This window comes from Sinocyclocheilus grahami, unplaced genomic scaffold (genome assembly GCF_001515645.1).
Source record: "Sinocyclocheilus grahami isolate Dianchi unplaced genomic scaffold, SAMN03320097.WGS_v1.1 scaffold1004.1, whole genome shotgun sequence".
In the NCBI taxonomy this organism is placed as follows: Eukaryota; Metazoa; Chordata; class Actinopteri; order Cypriniformes; family Cyprinidae; genus Sinocyclocheilus; species Sinocyclocheilus grahami.
Window position 1 is genome coordinate 423,058 of NW_015506183.1, and position 21,943 is coordinate 445,000.

Genomic DNA, 21,943 nt, shown 5'->3' on the forward strand with positions numbered 1-21,943 from the left:
TAATAATAATGATAATAATAAAATCTTTGAAATTAACTGCATTAGCAACTGACCTACAAAAGCAAGCTTAAAAAAAATAAATAAAAAAATCTCTCAATGATTTTGTTTGTGTTATGACGTTGAGATGATCGGCCCATACTTTTGAATAAACCATTAGACCACACTGCTGCTGGTCATGAAAATTTTAGAATTTTCTGCATCCACAGTGGGTTTCAAGATTGTGTTGGAGTTTTTTTTTTGCCGAGATAGCTGGAACTGTTATATATATATATATATATATATATATATATATATATATATATATATATATATAAACTCCTGCTGATAGTTCACTGTCTGACGTGTTTAATTCATGAGCAAGTGAAGTATAAATGTATTCCCAGCAGACTAAGTCTTGAGGTAGCACTATAAACCAGACTTTATATGCACACATATAAAAACACAGGAAGTTAATCCACCTTTCTCCATCCCTTTCTTGCACTCTCACACAATAAATCACTTATGACTATGAATGATTTCCCGGCACTAATATTCAGACATCTTTATAACACCACAAGAATGACACAGCATTTCCTATCTTCATAATTGAGTATCGGGTCTCACATTCATAATGCATTCTGGGAGACTTTATGGATATAATAGAGATAATCTAACACAGTAGTGCACTGCATCCCAAAAAGGGATATAAGTACTCAGCAACCCCTTTAGCATCTCAAAGATATGACATCATTATCTCAGTCATTTTTAATGCAAAGTTCAAAAGATTCATACATGCAATAATTTACAAAATGTACCTTATTACCATGTTTTTTTAGACACAGCATCATAGTAAAACCATGTTTTTTTAATACCGTAGTATTCTCTGAAGAGCCATGTTTTTTCAGTTTTAAATATCTAAACATTTTCGAGATGCAAAATTGCATAAGATATAAAGTCTTCTTGTATCAAAATCAAATGACTTCATGCTTAAAACAACAGGGTCAACAGGGTCAGAAAAATAATCATGCTTACCCTTTGAATTAAGTTAATTTTTCTGACCTCACTGGCAGATTTACCGAACTGAATTTAGTTATATTTTTATCAAAACAGAACGATTTTATACTTCAAAACCCTTCTCTTGAATTAAGTTTATTTTTCGGATCCCATTATCTGATATTTTTGAAGTATAAACTCACTTAATTTTCATATATTTTTCAGAAAACAAGACTTGATACCCCAAGTCATTTTACATCTCAATCAAATGTATTTCGATTTCAGAATGTTTAGATATATGTACTGGAAAAAAAGACAAAAATACTGAATTAAGAATAATATTTTTGAAGCGTGCGCTTCACCTCTAGCATCAATATGACATAAAGAGGCCATACATGTTCTCAGAAACATGTTCTTTTATCACTGCCTCCACATTAGCACATCCACACCCTCTTTCACATCCACTCACACACTCACCTGTCAGCCTCTGGTCTCGTGTGTTTCTATTAAACAGATCCAGAGCCCTGCAGGTGGAGTATCTGATATGTTCACTCAAAGATCTCAGACGCATGGATCGTGACATTTTCTCCTGTTCTCGTTCGGTTCTAGATTCTCGTCCTCCTTCTCCCCTCTCCCGGGTCTGTCGTTCTCTACTCAGTCCATTTTCCATGTCCGGTTCTGAGTGGAGTGCTGCAGTGTGCATTAGGGAGTTCCCACTGCAATGCTCTCATATTCAGTCCTGCGCTACTGTGTGTGTGTGTGTGTGTGTGTGTGTGTGCAGGACAGAGTGCTTTCCGACTCAGGCCTCAGTGCCTCCGCAATGTGAATATTTCAAAAAGCCACATTTGTGTAATTTAAGTGCGCTCGCTCGCTCTCTTTGTGTCCTTCAAGCTGCTACTTGTCTTCATGTTGTCAGTTTGCATTGGGAACATCTAAGTGGCTGTACTGATGGAGGCAAAACGTACGTCATCTGAATTCATCTTAGCGCATTCATTCATTCTGCTTGAGCGAGCATGTACTCTTACATGAGAGGACGTCACAAACAATCGTCCTACTCTAAGATTACACACACAACCAAAAGAAATAGGTGTAACAAAACGACAAGAACCAACTCACACTTATATTTGTTTCCTAGCTTTGAAGTACTTTAAAGCTAGTAAACAATTTCCTGCATTAAAGCACAATGCATTCATATATTGTATTCAGTGCATCACATATTTTCCCACAATTAGACCACACACCCACACTCATGTTTTCCTAGGTATCTAAATGAGGACACATCATAGATTAATTTTTTCATATAAAACTATATATAATTACATGGTAATTGCAGTAAAATGCAATAATGAAGACATATAATTGCATTTTAAGATTAAAAAATGGTTTTGCCTGCTGTCTGGTTTAGCTAATTCTGAATACAATTTGACTCCTTTTTTAAAGGGGTCATATGATGCGATTTCAATTAGTCCTTTCTCTTTGAAGTGTTACAAACTATTGGTGCATAAAGAAGATCTGTAAAGTTGCAAAGACTAAAGTCTCAAATGCAAAGAGATATTCTTTATAAAAGTTATGAATCAACCACACCTACCTAAAACGACTCGTTCTAACACGCCCCCACATGTCTACGTCACGATGTGGGAAGATTTGCATAATGCCGCCCAAATGTTCACGCAAAGAAAGAAGGCATATGTGATTGCCGCAAGCGTGCAATTCATCGAATCCGCTAGCCGCCGCTCACTCTAGCCCGCAGGCCTCCGCTCACACAAGGCCGCCGTGTGTGACGCTGTGTTTCGCTGTGAAAGCGAAACTACTTTGTTTGACCTTCCAAAAGAGGACACGACTAGAAATCAGTGATTAAGTTGTATTTACAACACTGTTCCAGAACAGTTCAACCCAAATATTCAGATGTGTCCAGCGCATTTTATGAAGGACTGTTTCCTGGTAGAGTAGACTACAATGCCGGCTGTTCTGACTTACAGACTGTAAGTACGTTTTTTATATTTAAAGAATTTGCCACTGACGATTCAAACGCGAGTTTTGATCAGTGTAGAGTAGCACTTGTTGTTTGTAATTTCTCTGATCACAAATGCATACATGGATTGATGTTTACGCGGCGTGATGCAATGCGTAAAAAGACAGTATAAATCATTTTAATCAGTAATTATGTCCCCACTGGATGCAACAAATGCCTTGTTTATAATAGGTTTTAATATTTTTGTCTCATCACTCCGGCCGGACAGGGCATCACAGTACGGTAAGGGGCGTAACATTTCCGTCACACGCTTGAGGTATTCGGCCAATCACAACGCACTGGATAGCTGGCCAATCAGAGCACACCTCACTTTTCAGACCGATGAGCTTTGTAAAAATCGACGCGTTTCAGAAAGGTGGGGCATAGAGGAGAAACAATAATGTACAGTTTGTGGAAAATAATGTGTTTTTTTAACCTTAAACCGCATAAACACATTTCATTACACCAAATACACAAAATAATGTTCTTTTTAGCAACATCATATGAAATCTACACATAAATCTACACAATTCTTTAAGCTTTAGTGCACTACCAGGCTCCAAGCTGAAGTTCTTAGATATGTAACAAGTGATGCGTGTTTTGCACGGCTGAACTGTTAATAGATACACCTGACCTTTGGACAGGGGAATAACTGGACAGGGAAAATGCTGTTGTAATTGTAAACACACTACTATTTTATATATCCCTAGTGTGTATATATATATATATATATATATACTGTTTACACACACACACACATTCAACCTGCACTTTTTTTCAAAATTGCTCATTTGTCAATGAAACGGACTGTTTGAACTTTTTTTTTTTAAATAAGGCTGCTCAATTTTAGCACTAGAAAAATAATTGCATGGAGGCTCAGTATATTTGATATATAGCTCTAAAATAGGACAAGTAATGATTATGTCAAACTTTCTAAAAGGGATGTGGGCCTGTGCTCTCTCTCTGTGTGTGTTGGGGTGTGAAACGACTGGGTTTATGAGCATTCAAAGAGAGTTGATAATTGAAGATAATAGTAGCAACTGTGTGTTTAGAATACTTTACCAAGGGGATGTAAATTTGGGATTAGTGCTTTTGCAGTCCCAGTAATGCACCACTGAAGCGAGCAATGAGGGCTAATTGGCCAGCTAAGAGATACACTACAATGGACGCTTTAAGAATAGCACAGAAAACACACACAAACACAGCTGCTAATTTACTTTATGACCTCCGAGGTAAAGCTAGAGGAGATAAGCTTCATTTCTTCCTCTCTTTTCCGCTCACAGATTCAATCACTAAAGCCTGCACACATCCCCATGCTGTAAAATAAAAAAAAACGCACTTCTAAAAGTAGTTTAATTGCTGAAACAGAGGTTTAATATTTGGAAATGGCCAATAAATTAAGTAAAACAAAAGTATAATAAAGTAAAATTATTTAAAGTTTGCTGCAAATATAAAGGATGCAGGAATTTCAAAAGTTCTATTTGGAACCCAATTGGTTATCAGCATAAGTCTTGAAGAGAATTATCCAAATTTGTTCATTTTTTCAAATAAGAGAACATGTACACACACGTTCGAACCTTACCCTCACCATATAATTTACAATATAAAAACAAAATCTTCTTGGAAATACCACGATGTCTCCCCATGTGTAATGTTAGAAGTCTGGAAACACTTCGCCCTACTTTCAGTTTTGTACTCAATCACTTACACAAATAAGCACACACACGATTTTGGGACGCATCCAAACTCTTTCATTCATCTCTCCTGAACATTCCATTGCTGGAGTGATTGTATCAATAACATGAAAAGTTCATTGCTTTGTTAGTGAATGAGGAGTTTTGTTGTCGTCTGAGAAGAACAAATGTCTCGCTCTGGCTAGGACAATCAATGTGTCTCTCTTTCTTTCACTCCCTGTCTCACATAAGACTCTGTTACAGAAATTATATTAGGGTGATGCTATTAAGATGGAGAGAGACAGATACATAATAAGCCAAAGAAAGCTGGTAGATCATCGTGATATTGTATAGCAGCCAAAATAGTCAGACTGATCCCGATACTCTTAACCTAGGTTTACACAGTGACCTACAAACACGAAACAATGGAGTTCAAGAGGTAACATCTACGGAATCAACAGAATATTAAAATCCCCACCCAAACACACAGACTAGCAAACAGCTGACACTACTGTGAAAAAACTGTGGTCACATCATAAGACCCATGTTGGGTCTTGTGCTGTTGAATCATGGGACAGGTCACAGATTGCTCAAGAGCCCAAATATGGGGCTGAAAGTTCTCTTTACAGAAATCTAAAAACATGATTTTCTGTTCTTAAAAAAAAAAAAAACATATGCTGTTAATTCCACCAACTGACTGTTTCCTGTCCAGCAGGCCTATGTTTTACCACAGTCTGGGAATGGCCCTGGACATCTGCAGTCTGCATGGGAATTACCAGTGACATCAGCTAAAAAACTGAAAGTGTCAGACCAATATCAATTAGTCAATGCTACAAAGAAATATCCACAGGAAACAGAAATATTCCTACTGTACGTGTTTCTTTAATTTGAGCACTTTTGCCATTGTCCCAGACCAATAAATTCAATTGTAAAATACACTCTCAGAAAAAAAGGTACAAAAGCTGTCACTGGGGCGGTACCTTTTCAAAAGACACACCTTTGTACCTAAAGAGTCCATATTGGTACCTTAACAGTACATATTAGTACCTAAAGTGTACATATTAGTACCTAAAAGGTATAAAAGTGTACCTTTTGAAAAGGTACTTCCCCAGTAACAGCTTTTGTACCTTTTTTCTGAGCGTGTAGGAAAATACATAATAAATATAATTTATTATGAATTTAAAAAATAATAATAATTTCTATGAATAAAAAAAAAACATGAAAAAGAAACAATGTCTGAACCTCATTTATAGTTTTATTTAGTCAGCGTCCTTGTAAATATTTATCAAGCTGCATATTTAAATATTATATACAGGTGCATCTCAATAAATTAGAATGTCGTGGAAAAGTTCATTTATTTCAGTAATTCAACTCAAATTGTGAAACTCGTGTATTAAATAAATTCAATGCACACAGACTGAAGTAGTTTAAGTCTTTGGTTCTTTTAATTGTGATGATTTTGGCTCACATTTAACAAAAACCCACCAATTCACTATCTCAACAAATGAGAATATGGTGACATGCCAATCAGCTAATCAACTCAAAACACCTGCAAAGGTTTCCTGAGCCTTCAAAATGGCCTCTCAGTTTGGTTCACTAGGCTACACCCTAAAGGCCCACAGGCCAAAATGCCTATAGTTGAAGAAACACCCCCAACAGAACGGTCTTCAAACGGATGCCTTTCAAAAAGAAAACGATCAAGGAATTGTAAGAGCCCATTCTCTAAATTTGAACAGTTCAGTCTGGTTCTCCAAGAACAGAACAAAGCAGCATAATGGACTAGTCTGGGAGACAGTGGATGCAACAGGAAGTGGACAAGGAAAATACAAGTGGGGGAAGTCAGCAATAGAAAGAGGTTTGGGACAGATTTAGAGTGATGAAGTGGTCAAGAATGTACCCTTGTTCAAACCCTAAGTCTCCTTACCAATAAGTCAAAGTCAAATAAACTGTGTGGGAAATAAAAGGCTAGGATTGAGGAGGGCATTAAGTTCTCAGAATCAAATAAGCATGACAGACAAGCCTAAGAACACATCAGCCTGAAATACAGACTCACATTAATGTTATGCTACTACACCCTGTGGACGTGAAGTAGACAAACATGAGATCAGGGCAGGATATGTGCAGAGAAGAGGGCTGATTTGTGTCAGCTGGGTCATTTCATGTGAAACCTAACCCATGTGGGCATGACCGTCTCAGAAAATTGGCATGGAAATGTAATCTGTGTGGACCGCTGTCTAGATAAGGACTCAGTATACTCAGGGTTTTTTAAGGTGATTCAGTGAATCACAGGTTAGACTATAAAAAGATCCTCTCATGTTTGTATGCATTTTTAAAAAAAGTTGTTTACTGCTGGGTGCACATTTCTATTACACCACTATGAACGATCATCCTCAGACAACAATATGCAAATATTGCTATTATTTTAGTGTTATTTATGTATATATTCCAATTTAAATTATAGTTTAGGTTTCAGTAATTTTGTTATGTGTGTTTTTGTTATTTTTATTAGTTTTATAGATTTATATTTGAAAAATGAATACAAAATATATTCATAACCTTATATATAACCAAAATATAAAAATAACCTTAATTTATTTTGCCAGTTTTAGTGGTTTTAGTACTTCAACTTACGGTTTTAAGTTAAATTTTTCATCTAATATTTAGATTTTATTTAAGTTCAGCTTATTTTTATTATTGGAAATTATTTTTAACAGTGTTAATTAACAATAGCAACATTATTTACACACTTTAATTTCACGGAAAACAACAACCAGGAAAGTCTACAAAGTTTCTCATTTTGTGTTCCACAGACATATTGGTTTGGAACAATCTGAGGGTGAGTAAACAATGAAGTAAACCTGATAATAAGTAAAGCAGGAGAGAGATAAAGAAGTTGCAAGCTTGTGATAACAAAACGGAAATGCAGGTAGCAAGGCATCTGTGCAAAGAGATTTTTCCAACAAGCAAAACAAGGGAATTACTTTTCTCAGAAAGTGACTCAACATCTTCCTCTTTTTCAGGCATACTAAAAATGCCATACCATAAAAATATATCTTAAATCACTCAGACTGACGGGAACACAGGTATTGGATCTATTGAGCACTTGATGACTAAAGTGGAATTTCCCAGGGTGCCATCAGGCAATGGAAAAGTCCCAAGATCATAGGTCTTGTAAGTGGGCTATTGATTAAACAGGAATGCTTACGGAACATGACGTTAATTGAAACTCTGAAGAAAGTTTCCGTCACGTATTCTGCGTCCTCTCTTCAACTGAGCAGTTCAAATAAAAGGCCATGTGGTATTCAATCCAACCGGATGAATGCCAGGAGTGCTGCTGATGTTTTCTCCTTTCAATATTAATAGACAAACAGAAAATTTGCTCTGATGACTCCACCATTTAAAAGAAATGTATGAAAATGACATTCTTTCTTCCACCAATATTATATAACCAGCCGTTGTTTAAATATGTTAATAAATACAAATTAAATTTAAGAATAACAAGACAATTCTAATTATTTCTGTAACACTAAATATTAAATATTATAAATAGAAATATATAAATTATATTATACATACATTAAATTATAATATTTTTAGATATATTTATTTTAGTTATACATCACAGTTCAAAAGTTTGGGGTCAGTAAGATGTTTCAGTAATATTGTGAAATATTATTACAATTTAAAATAACTTTTTAAATATATTTTAAGATGTTTTAAGATGTAATTTATTCATGTGATGCATAGCTGAATCTTCAGCATCATTACTCCAGTTTTCAGTGTCACATGATTCTTCAGAAATCATTATAATATGCTGATTTGCTACTCAATAATTTTTTTTTTATTATTATCAATTTAAAAAACTGCTGTGCTGCTTAATTAACTTTTGACCAATTTAACACTGCTATACAGAAGTATACATTTTCTTAAAAAAAACAAAAAACAACAACTCCCTAACCTCAAACTTTTGAATAGTAATGTATTTTTATTTAGATGTTTATTTATTTTACACATTATATATATATATATATATATATACACACACACACACACACACACACACTATAGTAAATATATTTAAATGTATATTTTTTATAGTCCATTTTAAGGGATCTCCAGATCCCTGCATTCGGTTTCATTCTATTATGCTCCAGTAAGTTTCACTCAGTCGAAACCAGATTACAGGCTTCCTTACGACTGACTAGTCAACTAGTTGTTCAGGTATACCACCGTTATTTCTGAAAATATTTAGTGGTGCTCATCCCTACAGTCAATGCCTTAATACTTTTATTCCTACCTCAAGCCATTTTCTATTCAGACACTGTATTTATTTTAGACAGAATACAAGAATTGGAGGAGTGTTGCGGTTTACAAATGTAAAATTTGATAGACAACATTCAGATTAGCCAGGTCTGTGGTTGCTGCTTATGTGTGCGCAGTCATGGATCTTTGGGATCCTTCACTTGCAGGAAGTAGCAAGCATGTAGCAACCCTTTCTTCCTCCCTTCTCTTCCCAGAGCCTTTTCTTTCCAGACTCTACCTGGACTGACCTGGCTCAACCCCAGATGCAGGTGAGGGAGAGAGATCAGAAGTGAGCAATAGACCCATTGTTCTGCACCCAGAGCCTGAGCCGTGACAGGGGAAATGAGTGTGATAGGGGCAGGAATGCTCTAGGATGAACGCACATCAAAGAATTACAGGCAAAAGGCTGAGAGGGAGGCGTTCTGTGGACATGATTATAGGTACCGAACTTACTGGAGATAAGAGAGAATTAGAGGTTATTGTTGCGCTTGATAGGGACAGACCTAAGATCAGTTTTGAAGTTTCACTTAATAATGGCAGATCTTAGTGAGGATGCAGAGGCCTGATCCCAGATCAGCATTAAGGGGACTTTAAACATGATAATGTGAGGGAACGAAGGCTTTGAAAACCGCCTACTGTGTCTTTCATTTACCCCACTGTGGGAAGGACAGACAAACTGTATTGTTTGACATTTTCCTCACAGACCATTGCAATCTACCTGCCAGTTTTTGGTATAAGAAACATGCATGTTTCTTATATATTAGTATGTTTGCTAACAGTAGTGGTACCATTTTTTTTTTTTTGAGAAAATACTATATCAAAATATTAAATAATGTAAAAATGCAGATGAAAGAGCACACTATTGATAAAGAATAGTTTTCACCATTATATCATAGTTTTTTTATTTATATTTAATGCATTTCAAGAAACATGAGTACTTAATGCAGCCAATTGTTCCATTCTGGTGCCCCATACCCCTTAAAACGACCCTGAATGCAAACTAAAAATGTCAGGATTTCAAAATATATATAACAGTATTACAGCCTTACTGTAGTTTTGATCACATATACAACCATCGTAAATGTAAGTGATTTCTTTCAATCAATCAAGCAAATAAATAAATAATATAAATAACAAATAAATAAATAAATATTACTGACCCCCCCCCCCCCCCCCCCCCCCCTCTCTATGATTGTAAAGCACTTTGGGTGTACAACGATACACAATAAAGCGCTATATAAAAATGCTAAACTTCACTATAATTATTGCTCTAGTGAACCATTTTCTTTTAGCTGTCAGAGATAATAAGTGGGATTGACATTACATTAAACATACTAAAATACCCTTCACATGGGGTTCTTCTGCATCGCTACATCTTTATGTGAACAAATGTGGTTAAAAACCCTTCTGAAGATGCCATTACAAGGTTAAAAACCCAAATCCTCCTGTCACATCCATCCAGTCTACACTAAAGCAATGAAAAGTGAAGACCTCAGCAAGAAACATGAGTACTTAATGCAGCCAAATGCTCCATTCTGGTGCCCCATACCCCTTAAAACGACCCTGAATGCAAACTAACAATGTCAGGCTTTCATGGCCTTGGAGCTTGTGTTAGATAACAAACTCTCTCACTCACTCACTCACACACACACACACACACACACACACACTCAAAATCACTGCTACTGGTGTTTTGGTCCTCTTCGCTCCTGCCAAAACCCTGCTGAGTTTAAGTTGGTAAGGAATGACGCCTAGATGTACATCACTTTCCTTGCACAACATAAATGCTGTTTGCTCCGGTGTTGTGACCCAAAAGTCCATCGCCATAAAAACCCGGAAATTAACCATGAATGCTCTTCATTTTGGGGCAAAGTCTGCATGATGTAAGAAGGCTGTGCATCCCACATTCTTGCCCTGATACAGAGAAGCTTTGATGTGGTTTGAAACAGGGGACCATTGTGCTGAAATCAGGCCTGCGTTTTATCATCCATCACACACCAGAAGACCAAACCACAGAGCCGCAGGGGGTCATTACATAACACAAATAGCCTTCACACAAATCCTGAACATCTCCAAATTCTGAGCTTGCAGCTGATATCTTTAAGATGAACATAACCAAAATCTGATTGACAAAGAAAATCTTGGAAAATGCATGATGCAACATCTTCTCATTTCTTTGTCTCCACTGCATACACACCTCTTGCTAAGACTAGGCAAGTAAGTAGATGATGGAGAGAGATATGCTGTGTCTCCTAGCTCCTGCTGCTTTCTGGCATTGATTCCACAGAGACAGAGGGGTCAAATCAAAATGATCTCCAATGGTTTGTCTGGTGTCTGCTCAACTTGAATGCAAATGGATGTGACCAGAAGTTTCCCAGTCATGTATATGAGAGAACATCTTATCTGATGATGTTTAAGAATTTTGTGCCCTAAAAATAATAAAAAGTTCCCTTTTCACAATCATACTTTCACTCAATTTTTCTACTAACTGTGTCATTATAGCGCGTATAAATTCTGAAAGTCATTTTCACAGTGGCACAGTGTCATATTGACCACATCTTTATGTATTATGTTTAATAGCATTCTGTGCTGGAAATTACATTAATTAATTAATTAATTCAGTTTCTTTATTTGATTGATTGATTTACGCAACTTGTAGCATGCATCCAAAACAACATTTAATAAGATTTTCTTAAAATCATACATCATTTCATAACTATTTATTTATTTATTTATTTAATTTTTTGGTATTTTTGGTCTTCTTGGTAAAATAGCACATGTGGTGGGGGAGGGGGGGGGGAAGCATTGTAAACATTGATGTAAATCATTTTTAATAAATATTGAATTGGTTTACACTACACTCTAAAAAATGCTGGATTATTTCAACCCAACTTTGGGTCAAATTTGGACTAACCCAACTTTTCGGTAAAACATGTAATGTAAAAATTTAACCCAATGGTTGGGTTAGTCCATATTTGACCCAAAGTTGGGTTGAAACAACCCAGCATTTTTTAGAATGTATACAATTCAGAATTTTGGGGTTTACATGATTTTGTGTATATTTATTTAAATATTTAACATATCTTAATTTAAAATAACTGTTTTCTATTTTAATATATTTACAAATTGTATTCCTGTGATGGCAAAGTTGAATTTTCAGCACTCATTACTTCAGTCTTCAGTGTCACATGATCCTTCAGAAATCATTTTAATTTGCTGATTTGCAACTCAAGAAACATTTCTTCTTATTATCAATATTATCAACACTGTAAACAGTTTACTGATTGACAATGTGCATGGCAATCGGAAGTTTCGACATTAGACTAAGGCATGTTGGGTGAAGAGCGTAGCAGCATTGATTTAAATAAGAAACAACTATCAGTTAACAAAAATTAAACAACAAATGACAAGAAGGCCAACAGCACAAATAAGATATACAGTAGTCAGCAAACATCAAAACATCACATGAGTAGCAGTGAATGAATAACAGTTATTTGTTCATATCTAGCATGCTATGTTTGTCTTTAGCCTGAGGGTGAGACCGACATCAGGGTAAATGCTTTGCTGTGCCCCGACAAAGCATCTCTTTCAGCCAGCTAATGGTCATGCATCAATAAGGGAATGAAGAGGTTTGTTCTAGATATCACTCTAGTAATAATCTTCAATTTCCAGCTCTCTGTTCTGATATCAGGCAGCTCAACGTCTGACTGAATAACATCTTCTAGTGTTTAAGACAGATCCAGTGCCACCAGTTGACATACTTAGCCGGGAAAACAAGGTTGTATGTATGACTTGACTAGGTTTTACAAAATCTCATAAACGTTCTTCATTTTCTGGTCACCCAGTATTGAAAACATTAAATATGATATCCCAATAGTGGAAACTATTATTTATTAATTATCAAGTAATTATTTATTACTTATTTTCTCTTTTTTCATATTATTTCAATCTTCCATCACTTATAATAATGTAGGTTATGATAAAAAAAAAGGGCCATGTGAACTTACCGGCTCTGTCTTTCTCAGAAAGTACAGCATAGATCTGAAAGAAATAAATAAAGCAAGCTTAATATTTTGAAAATGTTAAATAAACACATTTTATCATGTCTGAAGGAAAGCTTATATTTGAAAGTCCTGAAATGGAATTCCGATGCTTTACGAGTTCATATTTTGCTTTTCATCATGATTCATGGGAGACCAATAAAATAGTTCAGTGTCACAATATAACTCTGTAAACATAGTTTACATTTCAAACCAAGCCCATATAAACTAGCCTGCCACCTGTCCCTGTGAGTAAAACACTGTGTGTGTTTGTGTTCATGCCCACCAAGTGCAGCTGGCCAAGAAATAAGGCCATTTGTGTAGCCTCTGCAACCTTGAAAACACCCTCCTCTTTGCGAACGTGACACTCCACCACACACACACACACACACACACACACACAGGTATTTCTATCATTATGGGTTCATTCGATACGCGTAATGATTTTTATACTGTACAAACTGTATTTTTTATCCCCTTACCCTAACTCTATACTCCTAAATCTACCCCTCACACAGAACGTCCTGCATTTTTAGATTTTCAAAAAACTTCTGTATGATTTACAAGCTGTTTTCCTCATGGAGACCAAATAAATTTCCCCCCAAGGACAAAATTTACTATGCTTGTGGGGATATATGGTCCCCGTAACGTAAGGAATACCAGGACATACACACACACGCACACACATGCAGATACGTACATGCTTACATATCCTGTAAAATGCCTGATAGTCTATTTTATCTTGACTGAATGTGATTATCCATAATTTGTTAGATCATGTGTGTATTTACTGATAACGCTGCTAGAAGTTTGTTTTTCAACAAAGAGGAGGGTATGAGACAAAAAGAACCCCGCTGCATATTTTTACCATGTCGGCACGTCTCAGTGGAAAACACACAATTGAAAAATACCAAAAAACTGTGTGTGCAAGTGATTATTTTAGCCACAGCATTTTGCCTGGAAAAATGATTAATCTACTTGGCAAAGGCATTAATATCGCTTCCAAATTTAGCACAGTTGCGGATTTGGTTGAAGACCTTTGTAAAGACTCTTCCTGACTGTGTTGCAACAGGAAGTTTTGGCAGGACATATTCAAGGGCTTTTCCAAAGTTATGTCACAACAATGAACCATAATTTGCTACATGCTAGTCAATTGCAGGCAGCATTATAGGGCGGGACATTCTCACAGTTTAGAGCATCTGATTGGACAAAAATTTGCGTAATGCATGATGAGTCATCAACAATTTCAATCAGTTTTCCTGGAAAAGAGAGACTGTAAATTTTAAATGTGTAGCCTTTACACATGCTATAAATGCTAATTGTTTAGGAATACGCGTCAGTGTTGTCGTTATTAACTAAACCTATTAATATTGTTTTATTTAACAAAAATAAAGTTGGTATTAAACATAAATATTAGATGAAAAAATAAAGCACATAACAAAACTACTTAACGTAAAATTGCTTAAACTAAAATGAAAATAAAAGCACTATATAAGTACTATATTAGCATGTAAATTGTATTAAAATAACACTGGTTTGCTAGCATATAGATGACCTCAAAACTAAAAGACATGGCGAAAAAGTCATAAAACTAATTTTGATTTAACAGAGTCTCTAAATTGCTCTCTTTCCTGAAACAGAGCAATGGCTATTAATATCTGTTCCTTTGTTAGTTATTGTTCATTATCCTTGTGTGTTGACTTTTTTTAGTCAGGCCAAACAGGAATTTCTGTGGTTCCGAAGGAATGTCGGGGTCTCCGTCTCCGGGTGACCTTCATCCACAGAACTCCTGCTCTGTCCGCTGATCTTTGACCTTGTGTAATCCCAAAGTCCCTGGAACAGATCATACTGACAGAAACACCTCCATCATCTGCCTCGAAAGAGCGATGCATCCTGTTATATAAAGAATGTGGCTTTTTCTTCAAAACATCAGAGCATATTCTTCTTCTTTATCTACCTCCATCTTCCGTGTTTTTTCATGTTCTATCTTTCTCCCCAATTCATTTATTGCCCTCTGTTATCACATTATCTTATTTTATCTACCCCTGTTCTTTGTTTCCACATTCTTTGTTAACATACCCTCATCCTTGCATCCACCCATCCTCCCCACATGAAGCCAGATGCATGCTAGGAAATATCTTCATGCATGTAAGGGGTCTGAGTGGCTTATCAAAGGAGTGTACATGTGTGTTTAGCAAGATAGCTGCACGATTGTGATCTTAATGGACACAGTGTACCTCAGACATTTTAAAAACACTTTGTTTTTGTATTAGTATTGAATATGTCCCCATTACTCATAGCATGCACACCAGTATACAGAGATATGGACAACCAGAAAATGTTCAAAGGTGAAGTGCGTAATTTATGTGCCTCTAGAGGCATCAAATGGAATTGCAAACCCCCCCCCAAAAAAAAAATCAGTAAAAAGGGAAAAAAACTGAAAATGTAAGCCTAAAAATATTATTCATTAAACAGTACGTGAAAAGTACCTGGATGACTTACTAAAAGTGTGCATTGGATGGATATCTTACTCTCCTATGAGGCCATGGGAGAGGATTTCTGAATGACAGTGAAGCGACACAACTGACGCTGTATGTCACATGGTAGTGACTACATGACAAATGTAGTACATCCATATTTTTTATACTACACACATTCATACTACATAGAACATATTTTTAGGGGTTGCGAAGCAAGTTTAACCTTAAATGTCCTTAATTTCTGAAATGCTCTGGTTAGATCGAAGACTTATTCTCTCCTTAAAAAGATATATTTAGCCAACGGCACTATTTCTCCATAGCTGAAGACAAATCCACCCATTGCATTCCTCTCCTTGTTGATGGTGCTGCCACTGATGTCTGGATAAAGCGTTGCCTTGCAACCAATCTGTCTAGGGAACACACACACACTCACGGACACCAATACACAACTGGGGCTTACTCACACATACCTGAACATGGTTTATCTGAATTACACACACAGTTGTGTAACCATCTTAGTCATCAACAGACTACACACACACAAAAAAAATCCATAAAAACTCCCCAACAACAATGATGGTTCTCAGATTTATGGCTAAATAATGACCTTTGGGTCATGTTAGCTTATGGCAAAAAAGTCCCATGTTGGCACACTGCAAGCTATCAACATTAAATCACACATGAACATACACATGCATGCCAACACCAACAAGACTGTAAAGTATTGTGCAAAATATACCTCAACATGCACTAAAAAGTCCACAACCCGTCGACTAAGGTTTCGCAACCATAATGTGAAATTAGGAGCCTGGAAATACAATGAAACATGATGCAGTCGCGTGTTAGCCATGTTATCATAGCGTGACTGCGACCACAGTAACACATTCTACATTCCTTGATGTGTAGGCCTGTTGTTTTCTCAGATTCACAGAAACAACTCAAGGCCACCGACAGTGAAATACTATTAATACTTCAGAGAGTTTCTGGCATACTCTGAATAACTATATTTGAGTCAAAGCACTGTTACCATGTGCTATCGCAAACACACCACTCTCATACGAGTGGGAAGAGGGTTAAAATGAGCGCAAAACAAAATAATAAAAGATGGAGAGGAAGCAGGGAATGAGGTGGCAGAAAATTAGGACAATGAGATCAAATGAATAAATAACAAAGAAAAGCCAAACAGGCAAGAATCACTATTACTATTTTCCATACTGGTGGTCAATGTTTTAATGAAATTATTAATTGATATAAAAACAGCCAGCTGCGTATGGAAATACATTTGAAAAATGAAATAAAAATGTATAATTGTTATTACATTGTTATATTTACCAATATGTTATATTAAATTATATATATTATATAATATTAAATTATTTTAATCTGCAAAACGAAAATCCCCATAGATTTACATTGAAAAAAATGAGCCAATTCTAAAGTAAGCAGCCAGCTAGCAGTAAGAAACCAGTGAACAACTACCTAGCAAGTGTAAATTTACTTTTATAAGTGATTGAACAAATGATTTTCATCTGCAAGATTAAAATTCCCATTGAAAGAAAAAATCCCATTAAAGAAGAAACTTGAGCCATTTCTAAAGCAGACAGATAGCAGTAATAAACCAGCAAACAACCACTGAGCAATCACATAGATACACACGAAACACGATACACAACCATATAGCAACACCACAACAACCATCCACAACACTCCAGCATCATTGCATAGACCAAACTTCAACCAAAGGATAACATTTCACCATCTTAAAATTAGGTGTGGAAGGAATTGTTTATAATGTGTATAATTCTACAGCAGGGGTGTCAAACTCATTTTCACGGAGGGCCACTTCAACATTACGGCTGCCATCAAAGGTCCGGTTGTAACTGTAAGACTGTACAAATGTTAACATATGGTTAAATAACTGTCTCTTTATTTTATTATTACTTATCTAAGTTACAAATAGTGCATGCATTTGCATAGATGTAAAAAATATGTGTAATTGCTCTGTTATTTTAACAAATCCTTTTAATTTATCAAGTTAAGAAATCTAAATTACTCTATAAATCAAAGTATATAATAAAGACATTATCAAACACAAGTCATTACATTACATTTGTTAAAAACTTTTTTTGTTACATTTATGGCACAACAAATAATTGTGAGCTGCTAAGAACGTGTGATAGATATGGCATGAGCCCACTCTCATGATGAAAATGCGTATCAATAGCATGGTTTTCTGTTTCTATTTGGCATGCAATTTATATGCAGAAATTTACTTTGGTGTGCATATGATACACAATCAATGCTTGTAGTAGAAAAAAGAAGTGGTGGTACTCAACCCCACTCAAAAGTAAATAAATACAATATAAAGTACTAAAAAAGTACTTTTTAATTTTCATAATTCGCAATGAATGTATATAGTGCCACAATAAATAGATTCATTAATAATTGTTCGCAATTCAATTCACACTTATTTGTATAGCACTTTTCATGATACACTGTTGCGAAGCAGCTTCACAGAAAATGAAAATTTCTACATTACATTTAGTAGTTTACAGCACTTTTAATAAAAAAAATTGCACAAGTTAATCTGCGATACCAAACAGGAACACGGGGTGATGCCAAAAGACCACTAAACGAGCTACCTTGACCTGACTGATCCAGAATTACTAAACCACTGACTACTGCGTAAACTAAAACACCTTCAGCCAGCATCCAGTATAAAACATTTGTGCTTTATGTTTCTGCCGGTGGATGCCCACACTCCAGGTTGCGTTTTTATTAAACTCAGGAGAGAAGATCATTTTTGAGCACACACATGTAATGTCTGACCGATAGCGCGTCTGTTTTCTGTGAGAGTGAATGAATGGCAATCCACCTGGGAGCAGAGAGATTTGCGCTCTCGCTTAGGCTAAATAATGCGCTCTGGACATTTGTCATTAAAATAACTCCATAGAAACCGCCTCAAACTAACTATTAAAACGAGAAGAAAGTCGTGTCAAAGCTGCAATCGATTTTTTTTTTATTCATTAAATGAAAGGAGAATATCGTGTTTTTCCGTGTGCTGCTCGACCATTTCCATCGGTGATGCTCAAGCACTTAATTAGGTCCGCTTTATTCTTTTGAGCCGTCCATGCAGTTATCATCAACGGAAAAACCGCACACCCCTAATCCTAACCATTGCGTATCATATGCACACCAAAGTCAATTTCTGCATATAAATAGAACGCCAAATAGAAACAGAAACTAATGGTATTGATACGCACTTTCATCATTTACGATATAAGGCAGGATAAATTTTTATTTTAAGACAATCATATGCTCTCGCGTAAAATGATGTGGCGGGCTGGAATAGGCCCGTGGGCTTTGAGTTTGACACATGTGTTCTACAGGGTCCATCACACTTGTCTGGGAGCACTGGACCACCCAAGTTCACGTCATATGTTACATTTCAGTCATAAGAGTGAGAGTTTTTTTGTTTGTTTTGTTTTTGTATGTGTGTGTTTAAGTATGCAATCGTGTGTGCAAGTGTGTGTCCCCAGTCGTTATGGGGCAGGACTGGGTCACATTTTTTGGCCTGTAATGTCCCTGGGCACAGGTTGTCACAGCATTAGGGATCAGAGGTCGTATCAGGTGTCCAACAGAAAAAACAACGGGGCAGAGCACTCAAGCATTCATTTACTCTTTGTGTGTGTGTGTGTGTGTGAGAGAGAGAGATGGGATAAACACCATGCAGTTAAACACATTTAACCAGCTGGCAGGGTAGAATTACGTAGATATACACTGAAAGTAAACATTCACTCAATTATACTGGGAATATCTGAATTGTGTGTGTGTGGTAAAATTCTGGTCTGGAAAATGTATAGTTGGTTTTTGAATTGTAATTTGACTTACCTAACGGCATAGCAACACCCTGACAGCCAGCCACAATACCCTAACATGCCAGTGAGAAAATGTACAAATCTAATTCTTCATCGCTACACTGGCTTTAAGAATCTGCTAATCACTTCATAAAACTATTGACGATTTGAAAGAAAGATAATAAGGTGTGTGTGCGTGTGTGTGTGTAAGTTGAGCAGGTTGAAGTGCAGAGTTTACCAGACCCCTAGTCTGGTTAAGAATGTGCAGCTGGTAGGGGTCAGATTGGCCCACCCAAAGTCTAAGTGGGTAAGGTGTGTGTGTGTACATGTGTCTCGATGACCATTCTTATTGCACCCTCTTGTTTGTTAAAGATAAATGTAAGGATAAAGATACCTATATACATTTTCTGTGCATGTACACACAGACCAAGTACTTTTTTGAGTACCTTGTACAGCGTCCCTATATAAATTAAAGATATTATTATTATTTTGCCTCAGTTTCAGGTCTCAGAAGGGACCTTATTTAGTGTGTTTAATCTGAACATATACACATGCCATTTGTAGAGTGTGTAGACACACAGATGCTATCTATACCCCCTGAACCTCAAACTTTTTCTGCAACTAATGAAGACATTCCTGCACGTGCACTGAGAAACGTGGGAAATTTTTTTTTCCTTCTTCGTAGTGAGAACACCCCCTTCTTTACCCCATAATAACTTCCATATGTTTTATCTGAACTGTTTTGGCAGGAAGTGATGTAAATTGTCCCTCAGGGCATGTTACATGGCGTAAACTGTATCCCTGACTCAGTGATCACTGTTGATATTACAAGCTGCGATTCAAGCTAAAAACAGCCAGCTGCATACGCAAACGATCCAGTTCAAATCCAGAATTTGAACATACAAACTCAGAGATCCAATACGATTGTTTACTCCTCTCACCCAAAATTCTTTAAAGAATATTCTGGTATTTCTATCATCACCATATTGTTATATAAAAAAAATCGTCTTATTATGCTACTGTGAAAAATATATTACTATATTTTGCACATAATTGAACAACATGATGACTATGGACCCAAAGGAAGTAAAAGTACAGCAGTAGACAGGATAAACAATTACACTGTGTACCAATTCTGCTTACGAGGGACAAAAAGAGGACAATGACTGATCCCAAGCTAATAGTATTTTAAGGAGTTTTGTCTTGCCACAATTACACACTGCTTGCTCACTGGGGGATTCCATGGCACTATCATCCATTGGTTCGGAACGGTTTGTACACTCTTAAAAATAAAGAATCCAAAGGGGGTTTCGCAGCAATGCCATTCAGGAACCATTTTGTGTTCCCTAAAGAATCTTTCATGGAACAGTTCTGAAAAGAATCCTTTTTTTCTTAGTGTGATGAACTATACCATCTTGAAAAATAAATGTTCCAAAACGAGGTTTTTGCAGCAATGTCATAGAAGGACAGTTTTTTGATTCCTCAAATAACCTTTTTTTTTTCTTAGTTTGAAGAACATTTTAAAATTCAAAAGAATTTTTTTATTTTTTTTCCACTGTAAAGAACCTTTTGTGGAATGGTTCCATTGATGTTAAAGGTTCTTCATGGAACCATAGATGCCAATAAAGGACTTTTATTTTTAAGAGTGTACTGTAATCTATCAATCAGTGCTATCAATCAAATTTAGAATTTAATGGAGCGAGTCAACAAGGGACACCTTTTTCTCTCTGTGCCTTAAAAATGCATTCTTATTCCCTATAGTCTAGAAAGGTCGATGTTGAATACAAGATCAGGAACTACATATCATTTCTGTAGAGCATCATACACTTAAAGTGAAGAACATTCCCTCCAAATGTCACTAATTTAACAATAGCTGGTATTTCCCCCTTTTTCCAGCCCTAATTGACTCCGTGGATTAGAGAAAGAGATTCAGGATGCTAATCCCTGTAATCCAGTATAATCCAGGCTCCAATAACAATGGAAGACGCAGAATTAAGCAAACGGTACTTTGGGAAAACAAGAAATGAGGCTAAACTATGGAGCAGGATTAGGGTGCCATGCAGAGGCACAATCCTGAAGGCAGTAATGACCCTGCTGGGCACAGTGGTCCGAGAAAAAGACACAAAAGCAGGACCAGTGCTCTGCCTGGAAGCTAAAAATCAAAGATGATGGAGAATTTATACTTAGCCTTGTAAACCCATGTTATATACATATATATATATATATACATACAGTGGGTACGGAAAGTATTCCGACCACCTTAAATTTTTCACTCTGTGTTATATTGCAGCCATTTGCTAAAATCATTTAAGTTAATTTTTTTTCCTCATTAATGTACACACAGCACCCCATATTGACAGAAGAACACAGAATTGTTGACATTTTTGCAGATTTATTAAAAAAGAAAAATTTAAATATCACATGGTCCTAAGTATTCAGACCCTTTGCTCAGTATTTAGTAGAAGCACCCTTTTGATCTAATACAGCCATGAGTCTTTTTGGGAAAGATGCAACAAGTTTTTCACACCTGGATTTGGGGATCCTCTGCCATTCCTCCTTGCAGATCCTCTCCAGTTCTGTCAGGGTGGATGGTAAACGTTGGTGGACA

At 36.3% G+C, this 21,943-nt stretch overlaps 1 protein-coding gene across 2 annotated transcripts in view; it reads right to left on the reverse strand.

Annotated features, from left to right (window-relative positions):
* LOC107565476 (rho GTPase-activating protein 7-like) overlaps positions 1 to 21,943 on the reverse strand; it is a 110,578-nt gene that overhangs the window by 64,784 nt on the left and 23,851 nt on the right. Inside the window, exon 4 of one of the 2 annotated variants that reach the window (XM_016250715.1) lies at positions 12,966 to 12,999. In XM_016250715.1, the coding sequence (XP_016106201.1) occupies positions 12,966 to 12,999 (34 nt within the window). Of the gene's footprint in view, positions 1 to 1,449; positions 1,677 to 12,965; positions 13,000 to 21,943 lie in introns of those variants that run through there. The other variant, XM_016250716.1, reaches the window with a different exon arrangement.